The 15853-nt window shown below is 40.2% G+C and overlaps 1 protein-coding gene across 2 annotated transcripts in view; it reads left to right on the top strand.

The window, feature by feature from the left end:
• Positions 1–15853, top strand: part of tnpo1 (transportin 1) — a 28481-nt gene that overhangs the window by 9381 nt on the left and 3247 nt on the right. Inside the window, exons 6-24 of one of the 2 annotated variants that reach the window (XM_022191577.2) lie at positions 5207–5340; positions 5715–5796; positions 6352–6474; positions 7760–7878; positions 8192–8252; positions 8483–8651; positions 8873–9025; positions 9151–9376; positions 9572–9743; positions 9958–10044; positions 10175–10282; positions 11552–11710; positions 11796–11883; positions 11968–12066; positions 12157–12252; positions 14127–14202; positions 15148–15247; positions 15330–15404; positions 15701–15840. In XM_022191577.2, coding sequence (XP_022047269.1) covers positions 5207–5340; positions 5715–5796; positions 6352–6474; positions 7760–7878; positions 8192–8252; positions 8483–8651; positions 8873–9025; positions 9151–9376; positions 9572–9743; positions 9958–10044; positions 10175–10282; positions 11552–11710; positions 11796–11883; positions 11968–12066; positions 12157–12252; positions 14127–14202; positions 15148–15247; positions 15330–15404; positions 15701–15808 — 2235 coding nt within the window. In that variant the 3' untranslated portion in view covers positions 15809–15840. Of the gene's footprint in view, positions 1–5206; positions 5341–5714; positions 5797–6351; positions 6475–7759; positions 7879–8191; positions 8253–8482; positions 8652–8872; positions 9026–9150; positions 9377–9571; positions 9744–9957; positions 10045–10174; positions 10283–11551; positions 11711–11795; positions 11884–11967; positions 12067–12156; positions 12253–14126; positions 14203–15147; positions 15248–15329; positions 15405–15700; positions 15841–15853 lie in introns of those variants that run through there. The other variant, XR_002595583.2, reaches the window with a different exon arrangement.

The following is a 15853-nucleotide window of genomic DNA, read 5'->3' as shown; positions in this document are numbered from 1 at the left end:
TGGGACTATATTTTGTGACTACCAGTGTACAGTTTCTGAAGTGTATGTAATCTAAGCAATGAGGAACGTGTAAATACATGTCGGCCTTGGGGCATTTGATCAGTATACATGTCCTCTGTGTTGAGCATTTACACTGTGTCTATGCAAGATGATCCTCCCCGCTCTTTTAGTGAATCATCCTCCCTCAGAGTGCTCAGCAGCTTCACACTGAGAGTCTGCTGATGTTGTGAAGAGAAGAGGGGGTGATATGTGGTTAAATGGTGGAGTGGATCTGCTTATGCTGAATGAAGTGTTGTCATCTGATGTCATTGTCCATTTACAATTAAAACATAATGTAGAAAAGCAAAATGATTTATCACCTTGGTAACAGCAGGAGTTGTACCAATGAGTCCCGTCTGGTTTGTGGTTTAAGATCAGTGGTAGCCCCCTGTACTACCACGCTGTACCCTTCTCTGAGCAGTCTATAAAAAGAACCAAGCAGGTGTGTTGGATGACAAGTGTAATGTTGGTGGATGGCTTTATATAGGTTTTGCCTGGGAGCAGTTTTACTGTTTTGATTAATGGCAGTTGGCAAGTTGTTTCAGTAGTGTTGTGGGGGGTCAAGTTGATACCACTCCAGAGGGCAAATGATCATGTATGATAATACTTTGTCACCTCAGTGCTCATTTGTAGTGTAACATTATTCAGATTTCCAAACAGGAGTCTGAAGGAACTGTTTAGTTAACTAAACGCATATTCCTCTCTCCTGCCTTGGTGCGCAGTCATCTGCATAACTTACGTTCTCACACTGACTGACCTTCAATAGAAGGAACTTGAAAGGAGGATTACATTTTAGATACTTGAGCATCACTGGAATGCTTGTGGGCCGCTCCCGTTTCTCTGCCCTTCTCTGTTGACACACGGGCTCACAAATGCCTCGGTCATTTTTTTAACGTCATTGGAAGAGGTCTTGTGTCTTGCTCCTCACGTTTTCATTTGGGATAAGTTATAATGGAGCAAAATGTAAGCATGCAATGTTTCCAGAGCCCAAATATGATGCTGAATAGCTGATTTGTCATGAATTATTCACTATTTTGAGAGAATATAAAAAGCCCATTATACCACAGTGCTTCAGAGGAAAGCTAGATTTTCGGGGATTGTTTGGAAACTTTAAGTTGGTCAAACAGCTATTTACTTTCACTTGCAGATGCAATACATTTTTCATTGCCAATTATTCTAATGGTTGTTTTTTTTTTTGATTAATCATTGTCTGTTATGAACAGGAAAATGCAGCAAATCTTTAAATTGCACCTTAGCTTCCAAACAGATCAAGCATTTTTCAGTCAAATCTGGTATTTTATGTTTTTTGTGAGTATTTGAAATCATAAGCAATACAGCTATACATTATTTCAAAGCCTCATTACCACCAAATCTCATATACAAGCAACATCTAGTGCTTTTTTTGTATGCTTCAAGGTCACATCAACAGTAATTGTTTTGTTATCCCTGAATTAAACATTGAAATTACCTGTGCTCTCTCTACAACTGTTGTCTCTTAAGACACCAGTGAATGAGCTGCATTCTAATGAGGAGAATGACTTTCTCCTCCTGTAATTGCACTTTGTCTCCTCCTGTTTGTGACCTTGACACCGTCTCAGCCTCCTCATCTTATTTCGTGCCTTCGGCTCCTCCACATTTTTTTTCGAGACCACTCTGTATCTGTCATCTAATAGAAATGCCGACATGGGAGAGGTTTCCATGGAAACACATTTCAGACAGCGTCAGTGTCAGCGCTGTGCTGTTTCTGGTATCTGTTTCTCAGGCTGCATTTTTGTGAGACACTAAAGTCTGCAGCATATCGTGAGCATGCATACTAACCATCTGTCAAGCAGCTAATATTAAGAACGAGATGTGTGTATCCAATTTTAAGAAAGAGGTGTGTGTATTTGTATCAGTGCTTGCCATTTATTTGAAGGTTATTAGAGAAGTGGATAAATCCTATTGAAGATCATGGATGAGTAGACTGAATGCTTGCAGTATGCATAAATTAGAGCTGGATCCTCTATGTCCTGTATAGACCTTCTGTACTGTATATGGTTTGTTTGTTTACTACTGAGCAGATGAAACATGGACATGCACTACACACGTGGACAAAATTGTTGGTACCCCTCAGTTAAAGAAGGAAAAACCCACAATTCTCACTGAAATCACTTGAAACTCACAAAAGTAACAATAAATAAAAATTTATTGAAAATTAAATAATCAAAATCAGCCATCACTTTTGAATTGTTGATTAACATAATTATTTAAAAAAACAAACTAATGAAATAGGGCTGGACAAAAATGATGGTACCCATAACTTAATATTTTGTTGCACAACCTTTTGAGGCAATCACTGCAATTAAACCATTTCTGTATTTGTCAATGAGCGTTCTGCAGCTGTCAACAGGTATTTTGGCCCACTCCTCATGAGCAAACAGCTCCAGTTGTCTCAGGTTTGATGGGTGTCTTCTCCAAATGGCATGTTTCAGCTCCTTCCACATATGTTCAATGGGATTCAGATCTGGGCTCATAGAAGGCCACTTTAGAATAGTCCAACGCTTTTCTCTCAGCCATTCTTGGGTGTTTTTGGCTGTGTGTTTTGGATGGTTGTCCTGTTGGAAGACCCATGACCTGCGACTGAGACCAAGCTTTCTGACACTAGGCAGCACATTTCTCTCCAGAATGCCTTGATAGTCTTCAGATTTCATCGTACCTTGCACACTTTCAAGACACCCTGTGCCAGATGCAGCAAAGCAGCCCCAAAACATTACTGAGCCTCCTCCATGTTTCACCGTAGGGACAGTGTTCTTTTCTTCGTATGCTTGGTTTTTGAGTCTATGAACATAGAGTTGATGTGCCTTACCAAAAAGCTCCAGTTTGGTCTCATCTGTCCAAAGGACATTCTCCCAGAAGCTTTGTGGCTTGTCAACATGCATTTTTGCAAATTCCAGTCTGGCTTTTTTATGAGTTTTTTCAGCAGTGGTGTCCTCCTTGGTCGTCTCCCATGAAGTCCACTTTGGCTCAAACAACGACGAATGGTGCGATCTGACACTGATGTACCTTGGCCTTGGAGTTCACCTTTAATTTCTTTGGAGGTTGCTCTGGGCTCTTTGGATACAATTCCAACGATCCGTCTCTTCAATTTGTCATCAATTTTCCTCTTGCGGCCACGTCCAGGGAGGTTGGCTACTGTCCCGTGGGTCTTGAACTTCTGAATAATATGAGCCACTGTTGTCACAGGAACTTCAAGCTGTTTAGAGATGGTCTTATAGCCTTTACCTTTAAGATGTTTGTCTATAACTTTTTTTCGGATGTCCTGGGACAATTCTCTCCTTCGCTTTCTGTTGTCCATGTTCAGTGTGGTACACACCTTTTCACCAAACAGCAGGGTGACTACTTGTCTCCCTTTAAATAGGCAGACTGACTGATTATGAGTTTGGAAACACCTGTGATGTCAATTAAATGACACACCTGAGTTAATCATGTCACTCTGGTCAAATAGTTTTCAATCTTTTATAGAGGTACCATCATTTTTGTCCAGGCCTGTTTCATTAGTTTGTTTTTTTAAATAATTATGTTAATCAACAATTCAAAAGTAATGGCTGTTTTTGATTATTTAATTTTCAATAAATTTTTATTTATTGTTACTTTTGTGAGTTTCAAGTGATTTCAGTGAGAATTGTGGGTTTTTCCTTCTTTAACTGAGGGGTACCAACAATTTTGTCCACGTGTGTATATTGACACCATACTGAATATGTATTGTGAAATATAACAGAATGGCAACACAAAAGGTAAACCTACAACCCATTCCACATCCTCGGGCTATTGTCTGGCTGACTCACCTGCCTTAAGACTGGGTGTGGGGCAAACAAAAAGGCAGTTATTAAAGTTTTGTTTTTTTTTTGTTTTTTTTGTGAATGCACATGTTTTCTTTTTTCGGGCAGTTTTGCTTTCAAATTGACAGTGCAGCAAATGGGCCCTAGCTGGGATTTGAGCCAGGAATTTGCTGCTTAGGAAACAGTATCTGCACATGTGGTACGGGCTTGAACTTACTCAGCCATCTGCTTGCCGCTAAATGTCGTGATTATTATTATTTGCTGCAACAACTCAATAGGGCTGAATGATTTAGAGAAAATATCTGATTGCGATTTTTCTGACACTTCAATATTCCCTGTGTAATAAATTTAAAATGTGATGGAACATTAAAACATGACGCGCCATCAAAAGCAGGGCTGTCAGACAAGGAATTTATGTAGCTGTTGACACGGCATTTTCAACCCTACGTCACACATGCCGCATAATGTATGAGGTGTGGCCATTAAATAATGACACTGGAAGTATGTTAGCCGAACCACTGCGTGCAGCCTGAACAACGAAGCATACAGTCAAGGGCAAACATGAGCCACCTCTTTTTTTTTTTTTTTTTTTTTTTTTTTTAACTTTATTGCCACTTTTTCCATAACAGGCAATTAACACCATTTATGAATAAGAAAAGAAAAAGTACAGAAATAAAACTTAAGAAAAAAGAAAAGATATAGGGAAAAAAAATAAATCTTGAGATTGGGCCTCATTCATCATTAACAGAGAATAAATTAGAGATAAAGCACACATATTATAAACAGAAATCTCCCGCTATATAAAGGCTGTATACATAGAAAGAGGGAAAAACATTTTTTTTTACACATATATGGGTTTCTGCAATTATACAGATATTTTAGATAAAACGTAAACAACAAAGGTAGAATCTTAACCCAAATATTCAGTAACTAGAGTCCACCTGTTCAGAAAGATAGGTACCTTTAGCTGTAACTGAGCAGTCATGTATTCCATCATATATACATGTTTTACTTTCTGCAACCAATGAATTATCACAGGAGGTTCAGGCTTCAGCCAATTAATAGTAATCAATTTTCTTGCAATCATCAGCAAAATATGCAATATGTAATATTGTTCTGTCGGAAGCAAGTGGTTAGGGGGCACCACCTCTTTTTATTTTATTCTATTCAGTCTGCTTGAATAGAATAAAATTAAATTACATATTTCCTATGTCTTTCATTCTTCAACCTTATATCTCAATATTTTGGCAACTCCCAGGTATAATATCAGAAGTATTAAATCTTACACCATGTCTTTATGAGGCAGCTCTCATTCTTTGCTTTGTTTTTCTCCTTTTCTTTGTCCTCAGGGAGCGTTTGGAGCCCTGCAAAAGATCTGTGAGGACTCTGCTGAGATCCTGGACAGTGACATGCTGGATCGCCCGCTTAACATCATGATCCCTAAATTCTTGCAGTTTTTCAAACACAGCAGCCCAAAAATTAGGTATCATTATTCTTCTTGAACTTCATTTAAAGAAAAAATGTTATCCACTGAAAACCTAACTTTTAAATCCTGTTGAATGTGTCGCTCTACAGCAGAAATTTGCCAGTTTTAAGCGAGTTAATCTGTTACCACTACATTCTTATGAAAGATCAGTGACATTGCATTTAAGTATTCCTGAATTTGTAACTGCATATTCAGAATCTCAGTCTGTCGACTTGCAGATTGTCTGTTGACGGAGGGAACAAGTTCCTCATATTTTAAGGTTAAATTAGCAGAAAGACGGCAAAGAAAAACACAGAGGCTGCATTCATAGAGTGCACCATGTGAGGACGTCATGTTGTTTGGACTCTTAAGTGGTGGGTATTGTGTTGCAGGTCTCATGCCATCGCCTGCGTTAATCAGTTCATCATCAGCAGGACTCAGGCTCTTATGCTACACATCGACCCTTTCATTGAGGCAAGTCTGACTGTAATGCATCTTTACACTTTGGTTTCTTTTTGTGTGCACGTGTGCAGAGACACACAGTGAGACAAGAGCAGTTCTTGTCTACAAAGCAAATGGCCTCCAGTGAGAATGAGGGAAGTCATTCTCAATTTTGTTTCTAAACACCCGTGAATAGCCCTTAACTATTCCTCTAGCCTTTTAATTTGCTCTGTAATCTCTAAATGGTATTCAGATATTTTGCATAGTATGTGTTGGTGTAATGGTAAATGGTAAAAATACAAAAAATAATAGAAGAAGAAAATACGCACCCAAGATATCTAAATATTTTTTTTTTTTAGCTGAAGGAGTTTGTATTAGATTGCATGAATTTCTCCTCAAGCATTAAATGAAGATAAATTAATATTGGTGCCCCATGCATGTATCTGTGTTTTTAATGTGATACATTGCTGTATTGACTTTGACTAGTGCCGTTGATATTAGCCATGCAAAACGTGCACAGAATAAGCTTTTTTTGATGATTATTATCACTAGTAGTAGTTTTCAATTGTGTCTTTTGGTCCTCTATAGAACCTGTTTGCACTAGCGACAGATGAGGAGCCAGAGGTGAGGAAGAATGTTTGCAGAGCTCTAGTCATGCTGCTGGAGGTTCGCCTGGATCGTCTCCTGCCACACATGCACAACATCATAGAGGTGAGTGGTTATGGGAGGTTACAGGCTGTGGAACTGTGAACAGCAGAGTGACGCCTGACTAAATAGCAGGGTGATGCTCTACAAAAGAATGATAAATATGTATTTAAAGGACAAGACCATAACCAATAATTACTAATTGTACTGAGAAATATTGTCCGTCTTCTATGATTCATAAACCTCTCTAACTGTGAGCCATGCCATCACTGTGATGAACATGGGAACTATACATGATGTATAGATGGATGGAATGCTGTATTTGCCCAGCATAGTAATTTAATCCAATAGTTGCAAATGGGCTTGAGACTTTTTGTCACAAACAGAGTTAGAAAGTTATAAAATCCTGAGGAATAAGTCCATTGTTGGTTTGGTCATTTCATGGAATGTTTTAAGAAGAACAAGAACAGAGTATCCTCACTCTCATCCTTTTGAAAGCCGTTTCATTACTTCTTTTCCACCAAAGCAGTTTTAGACTTGGTTTGAAGTCGGAGCCTTATCTTGCACCAGTTCATCAACAGCCAAACACCTGACTTCTGACCAGGATAACTGGTCCAATCATGGTACCAACATTGTCCTGGTCCACAACCAAAATGCGGGCTCGGAGTGAAATTATCATGTCCAACAAGACCAAGTACTTTGTGCCATTTAAATAAAAACACACTAGCGTGTCTCATCCAAAGAAGAAGAAGATAAACCAGAGCTTCAGTGTGGACGTGAAATCGAAGCAGCAGTGTGTGGAAAGCCAATGAGGTCATTATTCGTCTCATTTTCCCTGCTGTTTGATATTTTAATATCGCCAGCTGGTGTTTATAAATGCCACTGCAAGCGCCGGTGCACAGGGCAGCATTCACAAACACTGACTGCTGGTTGCAGCAGCATTTATAAAAACCGACTGGGGGTATTAAAACATCAAACAGCAGGTGAAACGAGATGAAGAATGACCTCATCGGCTTTCCAGCAGTGGCTCGTCTCCTTGTACCTAGAGGAGAGCTTCAATGACAAAACCGGTGTTCAAACAGAAGTATATGGTGACGTAATGACTTGGCTCTGGCATGGCTCACCAACCTGTGGGAAAGAGAGCCAATTTTTTAGAAGGTTTGCAAGCAAAATCAACACTAATTCCAGCCTAGAACTAGCACCTGGTTTGCATTGGTGGAAAAAGGGTAGATGATGTGCTGTGGACAGACGTGATTGCACTGCTGCTGTTGGTGTGAATTCAGCATACTTACAAGTACATGTCAAATTACATTTCATGTGATTTTTTTATTTTTATTTTTTTTAATTTCAGTACATGCTACAGAGGACTCAGGATCATGATGAGAATGTTGCCTTGGAGGCCTGTGAATTCTGGCTTACACTGGCAGAGCAGCCAGTGTGTAAAGAAGTGCTGTGTGGTCACCTCTCCCAGTAAGAAAACACGCACACACACGTCTGCATAATGTACAGACTGATGCTCCAGTGCAAATTTTGAAAACCGTTGATTCATAGCAACCTTGGCAGTACGTTAGTGAAGACCTTGTACTGGAATGATATTCTTCTTCCTCACCTCACGGTGGCTGATTAAAAGCCCCCACTGGCTGTTGACCTCCGTTGCAGCATCTGTCACCAAACTGTCACATCAAACTGTGCCCACAGCAGGAATCGGATGTGAGAGATTGCTTGTGGGCTCCGACCTATCCTTGCCCTTTGTTCTCATAATTTTTCCTCTGGCCTCTGCTAGGCTCACTCCGGTGCTTGTCAACGGGATGAAGTACTCTGAGATTGACATTATCCTGCTCAAGGTCAGTTTATATAGCCTAATAGGTGTCCCTGTAGGTACAATAACGAATTGCTCCATGACTCAGGATGACATTTTTGTGAAGTGCAGATATATGGATGATTGTTTACTGTAATTTTTGTAACTGAAATAAACCATTCATTCATTCATAAATGAATTGTGTACATTTTCCCACAAACAGTAATGTAGTTGCAACATACATGAGTGTCTGTCATCCCACACATTTGACGTCAGGGGGACATTGAGGAGGATGAGGCCATTCCAGACAACGAGCAAGACATCAGACCACGCTTCCACCGCTCCCGCACTGTCGCTCAGCAGCATGAGGGTGATGGGATTGAAGAAGAGGAGGATGAGGACGATGAGCTAGACGATGATGATACAATATCAGATTGGAACCTGCGTGAGTTCAACGTCTGTATAAATGATGCTGTCGATCCTTAACTTTGTTTCATCATAATTAAAAATTGCCCTTTTTCATTAACCCCCTTTAACTTTCCTGACAGCTAGGAAGATTACACTGTAACGACTATTTGTGTTCTGTTTGTGTGTGCTGTGCCTGTGATGTTTGTCTGCACACTTCTACGTTTCTATGTATGTCTGTGCTTTTTTTAAAAATGTTAGGCAAGTGTTCAGCGGCAGCATTGGACGTGTTGGCCAATGTGTTCAGGGACGATCTACTGCTGCACATTCTGCCCCTTCTCAAAGAGCTGCTCTTCCATCCAGAGTGGGTAGTCAAAGAGTCTGGGATCCTAGTGCTTGGGGCTATAGCTGAAGGTAAGAAGGAGGGGGCGGAAAGAGGAAGAAATGGTGATAAGCCATAGGGAGTAAGGTCACTCTCAGAATACAGATTCAGAAGACATGCCTTCTTGAAATTACATTCTTCTCATCCATGTTTGCAGGCTGTATGCAGGGCATGATTCCATACCTGCCTGAGCTCATCCCCCACCTCGTCCAGTGTTTGTCTGACAAGAAGGCCCTGGTGCGATCCATCACCTGCTGGACTCTGAGCCGCTACGCGCACTGGGTTGTCAGCCAGCCCCCAGATATTTACCTGAAGCCTTTAATGACGGAGCTGCTCAAACGTATTCTGGATAGCAACAAGCGCGTGCAGGAGGCTGCTTGCAGGTGAGCAAGGAATTCTGATAAAGGGATGTTATTTTACGGCACCTGAGGAATCCTCCACTGCATCTGGGTCGGTGATACCCACATTTTCCTTCAGGGGCTGAAATACATCCAGATCTTTTTAATGCATAAACGTTACTCCCTGCTTAAATTTTTCTTCCTTCTCTTTTTTTAAAAAAAAAAATCTCCTCCCACTAGTGCCTTTGCCACTCTGGAGGAGGAGGCTTGTACAGAGCTCGTGCCCTACCTGGCATTCATCCTGGACACACTGGTGTTTGCTTTCAGCAAGTACCAGCACAAAAACCTGCTCATTCTTTATGACGCGATAGGAACACTTGCAGATTCAGTGGGACACCATCTCAATAAACCGGTATGGAGAAGAGAAATATGCGCTCCGTTTCACTTCATGTTTCTATGTGAATGTAACAATAGCACATGCTATTTACTCTTCCTTCCTTATTTTACTTTGGTTGTGCTAGCAGTGATAAGTGCACTCTCAAGTGTTATGATTTAAATAGCATCTTAGCTGTAGCTGTATATAAGTGCACATGAGAAAGTGCAATTATTATACTTGTGTTTATTAGGAGTACATCCAGATGTTGATGCCTCCATTGATCCAGAAATGGAACCAGTTGAAAGATGAAGACAAAGACCTCTTCCCTTTATTAGAAGTGAGTTTCTTATGCAGTTACTGTTGGCAAAAAAAACATCTTATGTCAGTGATTTCAGTAAAAATTCTCTGAGGTTGACATTGTTTGGATATGCTACTGATTGTATTTACCCCCTGCTTGCTTTCCTCAGTGTCTGTCTTCAGTAGCTACTGCCCTGCAGAGTGGCTTCTTGCCCTACTGTGAGCCTGTGTACCAGCGCTGTGTCAACCTGGTCCAGAAGACCCTCGCTCAGGCCATGGTGAGTGTGGAGGACCCAGCAATGTGTGCACACAAACACTTACGCCACATTTTTTGGTAACCTATTTATGCAGAAGAAGCACTTTTGAACCCCTTGGACATTCTGCACAGCCAGATTAAGATTAATGCAAAAATACTTTGAGCAGTTTTAACAGTGGATTAAATTCACCATCTGAACCCTCCGGCGGGTTTCCTTAAAAGATCACACACATGACACCATAAATGAGAGCTAGAAACTGTAAAAAACAGAAAGAATCATCAAATTTTCAGCAGCTGTTGTATGTATTGTATGCCCAATAACCAAACACAAGGTTAAAATTGTGATATTTAATCCAAATCACTTTGTTCTACACGTCATTTAAAAATCCACCCAAAGTAAACCGCTTGCCCAAGATAATGGAAACAGAAAAGATCCTGTGCTCCTCAGCACAACTGAGAAGCTAGAAAGGAAATGGCAAGAAAGATTGGAAGGAAAATAAAACATGCTTTATTAATAAAGTAAATGCAGTATTTAACACAGCAGTTTAGCAAGTTATCACCAAGTTAGAAGATACACTCTGCATGGTGAAATATGTTTCTAGAATTGATGTGCAGGTGAGTGTAAAAAAAAAAAAAAAAAAGCGCCTAGTTTGTACACATTGTAAATATATAAATGGTGAAATCTTCTTGTTATATGGAGTCCCCATGTCTTTCCCCAATATTTGTGACACCTGGGTGTTACAATACAGGTTTTTTACATTTCTTTTGCACAAAAAAAATCAATTTTTGAGTTCCACTTCTAGTCATGGTTGTGCTGTCTCCATAGAGATGGAGCACTTAACATGACTGACATTTCACTAAAAATGATTCCACAGTTAGTAAAAATGTGACAGGAACAAAACAACATTCAGATGTTTAATATTTGTTGTGCTAAAGGAGTCACTCTAGTATCGATAAATCTACAGAGGGTTGCTATGCCCCCACCCCTAAGATTCTCAGAGTATTTTAAAAATGTTTCTTCTTCATAGTCATACTTTTGCAACAGTCCAGCATTGTGTTTACAGCTTGCTGCACTGCCCTCATGTGGTGAAGATGTGAATTAATGCAAAGTGTACAGAAAAACTGCAGGATTAATCACCACAGTGGCTTGGAACTGTTGACAGAGGCTTCACGCCTCGATAATTTATGTTCTAACTCTGGTTTTCAAAGACTGTAATTTCATCATGTGTTAGTTATTTTGAATTAATGTTAAATTAATTGAAATCTTACCTCTTTTTCCTACCTTCTTTAGCTTCATCAGTCACAACCAGACCAGTATGAGGCCCCTGACAAAGACTTCATGATCGTGGCTTTGGATCTTCTTAGTGGACTTGCTGAGGGTTTGGGAGGCACAATTGAGCAGCTGGTTGCCCGTAGCAACATCCTCACACTCATGTACCAGTGCATGCAGGTGAAGAGCTGTCAGAGTATAGCGGGGTAAACTGGTTTACTGAGCTTGTGTTGTTCACCATCTGTTGTTCTCTCCAACTGTTCAGGACAAAATGCCAGAGGTGCGTCAGAGTTCTTTTGCTCTGCTTGGGGATCTGACCAAGGCTTGTTTCCAGCATGTCAAACCATGCATCGGTATGTTCTGTGCAGTTAACTGAAGCACTGTTTGTCAATAAGTTGTTAGTCAGTTGCTAAGGTGTTCACCTTCCTTCCTTTCAGCTGATTTTATGCCCATACTGGGTACAAATTTAAACCCAGAGTTAATATCAGTGTGCAACAATGCGACATGGGCCATCGGAGAGATATCTATACAAATGGGTGAGTACTTTTGTAGCATTTTCATATTTCCTTATTTTCACTTTATCTGTAAAATCATAACATACTTTGTTTTCCTTACTACTCCTTAAGGGCCTGAAATGCAGCCATACATTGCCATGGTGCTGCACCAGCTGGTGGAGATCATTAACAGGCCCAACACCCCAAAGACTCTACTGGAGAACACAGGTACCACTCGGTGGTAGTGCTGAGCTAGCCAGCCAGCCAGGTCGCCACACACACAGGGAGGTGCTCACACACTCAGGCCCATTCAGCCAGGATTGACCCCAGTCACTAGGATGCTTGCCCTGCCCTTTAATCTCTATCTAAACAATCCTTCCCAAGGAATGAGCCTTACAGGTTTTGCTGGTTTCAGCAAAGTATGTGAAATATTTCAGGTTTTGATTTACACCCTGCCACAGTGGCCTGTAAGTTGGGATAAAAGAAAATGAAGTCCTGGGCAAGCCCTGCTCAGAAATTCGTGACACTCTTGAATTGAGAGAACCATGTAAGAGCCCAGTCTTGGAATGAACTAATGTGGACTGACTGTGCACAGTCAGGTATATCAGGAATATTGTATTAGAAAGAAATGCAGAAACCACAGGCAGTGTTTGAGCCAGATATATGATTTTATAGCCACACGCAGCTACTTAAGGCATCTAACTAATCCTGAATGACTGAGAGAACACCTAAACTGACTAAATGTAGGGCTAGAAAATTCTGTACGTTTTCTAAGAGGTTACACTCTTCTCTCGTTTTCACTAATTCAATTGGAAATTACAACTTGATGAGTCAAAGTGACCATCTAATGAAAATATGCATGAAAAGGTGAAGTGTGACCTGACAACATCAAAGAAAAACTAGGGACTCTATAGATGTGTTCCTGTTTGTTTGCTGTCAGTTTATTTGTTGCTTTTATTTACTGTTCTTTAAATGTGGATGCATATCTGCCAATAGATGTTAAATGTTGTTAAGAATGGCCAATGTTTGATGCAGGATACATGATAATTCCAACTTTGTCATGCCAATCAAGCCCCACAAGATTTCATGAATTTCTTTAATATCTGACCAGTGAACATTTTTACCATTTGTTGCATGTTTTCAATATGTAAATTGAAAACACCACAGTGAACCAAAGAGTACAAAATTGATAGACAAAATCAGATGTTTCAGCCACGTGTAAATCTTATGTCTGTCGTAGACATTTCCAAGACGCCCAGTTTATCACTGGGACTAAATTTAAAATAGAAAGCTACTTAATGCCACAGTCAAATGCGTGTGTGGCTGTAAATTCTTGGAGTGTGTGGCAGCACTCTTCAGTTTGCCTCTGATCAGCTGATCCTGCACTGAACTTTACTCTAATGAGCATACCATCTGCTTTCTGCATGTGTCATTGGACTGTTCATAAATGCCTGTTTGTTAATGAGAATGTTGCATAGTTTTGTGTCTCTTAAACTTAGGTCCTCCCTCCTCTCTGCCTCATAAGAACCTGCTGTGCTGGATACTAGTCTCCCTCCATGTAGTTGGCTTGGAGTAATCTGTCATTTCTTTTCAAAAAGAAAAAAAAAAACATTTCTGTTTCTTATGAAAATTAACATTTGTGAGTTTAAGGGAGAAATCTGCAAATCTAAGTGAACTGCTCTTGTTTAGGCCAGTCACTTGCACATGCTACACCTTTGCTAGCCTGTGTCTTGAGACATACACTTTGAAATTAAGCTAATCGGTTACATTCTAGATTTGAGTAGCTGTTTGATCCATATGATTTCTGAAAGCAGATGCCATTGTTTGCCTTTTCTATGAATGTCTTGTCAAAGTTGTCAATGTGTTCTCCCTTAAACGTGTTGTATGTCTTTTTTTAGAGTGTCATATTTTACATTCCTCCCCGTGACTGAAGGGGCAGTAATAATCGACGCTAGTGAAATCTTCTGTTTATTATCATACACAGATTCTGTTGATTTATGTCTCTGAGTTGTTTGTTTTTTCTTTATTTTTCTCCTCCCCTCCTCATTGCTCATGTCTTGGTTGGCGTTTGGTGGTGTGTAACCGTGATTGCGTTACCTTAGCAATAACAATTGGTCGTCTTGGTTACGTTTGTCCTCAAGAGGTGGCACCCATGCTACAGCAGTTTATAAGACCCTGGTGTGTATTATTCAATCTTTTATTTAATTCATCTTCTCTCTGCTTTCTTCTTATCTTCTCGTCTGTCGCCTGTTGCTCCCTTTTCTCCCCTGTTGCTCTCTTCTCCTCTTCACTCCTCACTTTCCCTCTCAAAAGAAGTCTTTTCAGTTGTTTTTCCTTATCAGTTTGTAATCATTGCCAACCGTGTGACTAACCCTGTCCTCTTTTAGGTCCTACCTGTGATTTGTTTTTGCCTCAGTAGCACCTTCATGTATTATACATTAATTTGTTTAATTTCTAGTTTTTCGTCATTGTTAACTGTCGCTAACAACCCCCCAAAAGATGCATGGGATCAGATTTGTCACATGCCTGCTGGTTCAACAACAGAGAAAGGATGCAGTCTTTAATGCCAAAGAGCATTCCTAAATCCCTTTCTCATTTCGTAGTCACCCAGCTGCATGTGCCTGTCCCAAAGTGACCCCAAACCACGTCTAGTCAATCTGTCAAAAAGTAATGTTATATTCAAGGTGCTATAGACGAGGTTTTGCTGAACACGCTGCTCCTAGACAACTGTGAAGTTATTAGAAGTTAAAGTAGCTGTGTTAAATGTAAAAATGTTTGATTTGTTTTACTTTATTCTGTTTTGTGTGCATGCTTCGTGTGTCGTGGTAATCTCAGGTCATGATAGACGCTATTTTCTACTCACACGAATGTATACATAGAGTCTAATATGTTTTAAGAAAGTAAAGGATTGATGATAAGAAAACACATTTGTATCAAGGGAAGCAATAGACTGTTTATTTCTCTCAAATATATTGATATTTTTATAAACATGTATGTTAGTTTATTGATATATGTATATGAGGATTTGCCTTCATAGTGGCAGTTGTTAGTAGACATCTGAAATTGTTACTGGAGGATTCTTTTGATATTCGTGGTGTTAAATGTAGCCCTCCTTGTTGTCAGGTGCACCTCTCTACGAAATATAAGAGACAATGAGGAGAAAGACTCTGCATTCAGAGGAATTTGCACTATGATCAGTGTAAATCCAGGAGGTGTAGTCCAGGTGAGATCTAGCACCGCAGTCATCATGTTGTTTAACGGCTCTGGAAGTTGAACTGCTGCCTCACCTCTCTTCTCTGGAACAGGATTTTATATTCTTCTGTGACGCAGTGGCCTCCTGGGTAAATCCAAAAGATGATCTCAGAGACATGTTCTACAAGGTAAAACCTGAAAATGACACAAAATCCAGAGATTTAATTGCAATATACATGACTGAACAAATTGTGCGTGTGTTTTATGAAATTCAGAAAGCCCTCATGGTTTGAGAAGATCATGCACTGGTGTCTAAATGAATCTGTTTACTCGCTCATCCCTTTTATCCTGTCTGCCTCACAGTGGCCAGATGTTGGAATGGCAGCTCCTACAGCGAAAATAATTCTTTCTTGAATAAGATCTATTTTGAAGGGTAGTACTTCTTTTCGACTTGATGTAAACTTTCGCTGGTGTCTAATTCCAGATCCTTCACGGGTTTAAGAACCAGGTGGGAGAAGAAAACTGGAGACGCTTCTCAGATCAGTTCCCGATGCCACTGAAGGAACGGCTGGCAACCTTTTATGGGGTGTAACTGTTTCCGCAACACTGTGCCTCATCACTGGGGTCAGTTTGCTTT

This window comes from Acanthochromis polyacanthus, chromosome 18, assembly GCF_021347895.1.
Source record: "Acanthochromis polyacanthus isolate Apoly-LR-REF ecotype Palm Island chromosome 18, KAUST_Apoly_ChrSc, whole genome shotgun sequence".
Lineage (NCBI taxonomy): Eukaryota > Metazoa > Chordata > Actinopteri > Pomacentridae > Acanthochromis > Acanthochromis polyacanthus.
Note: the sequence above shows the minus strand (reverse complement) of the source record. Positions and strands in the feature narration are given on the sequence as shown.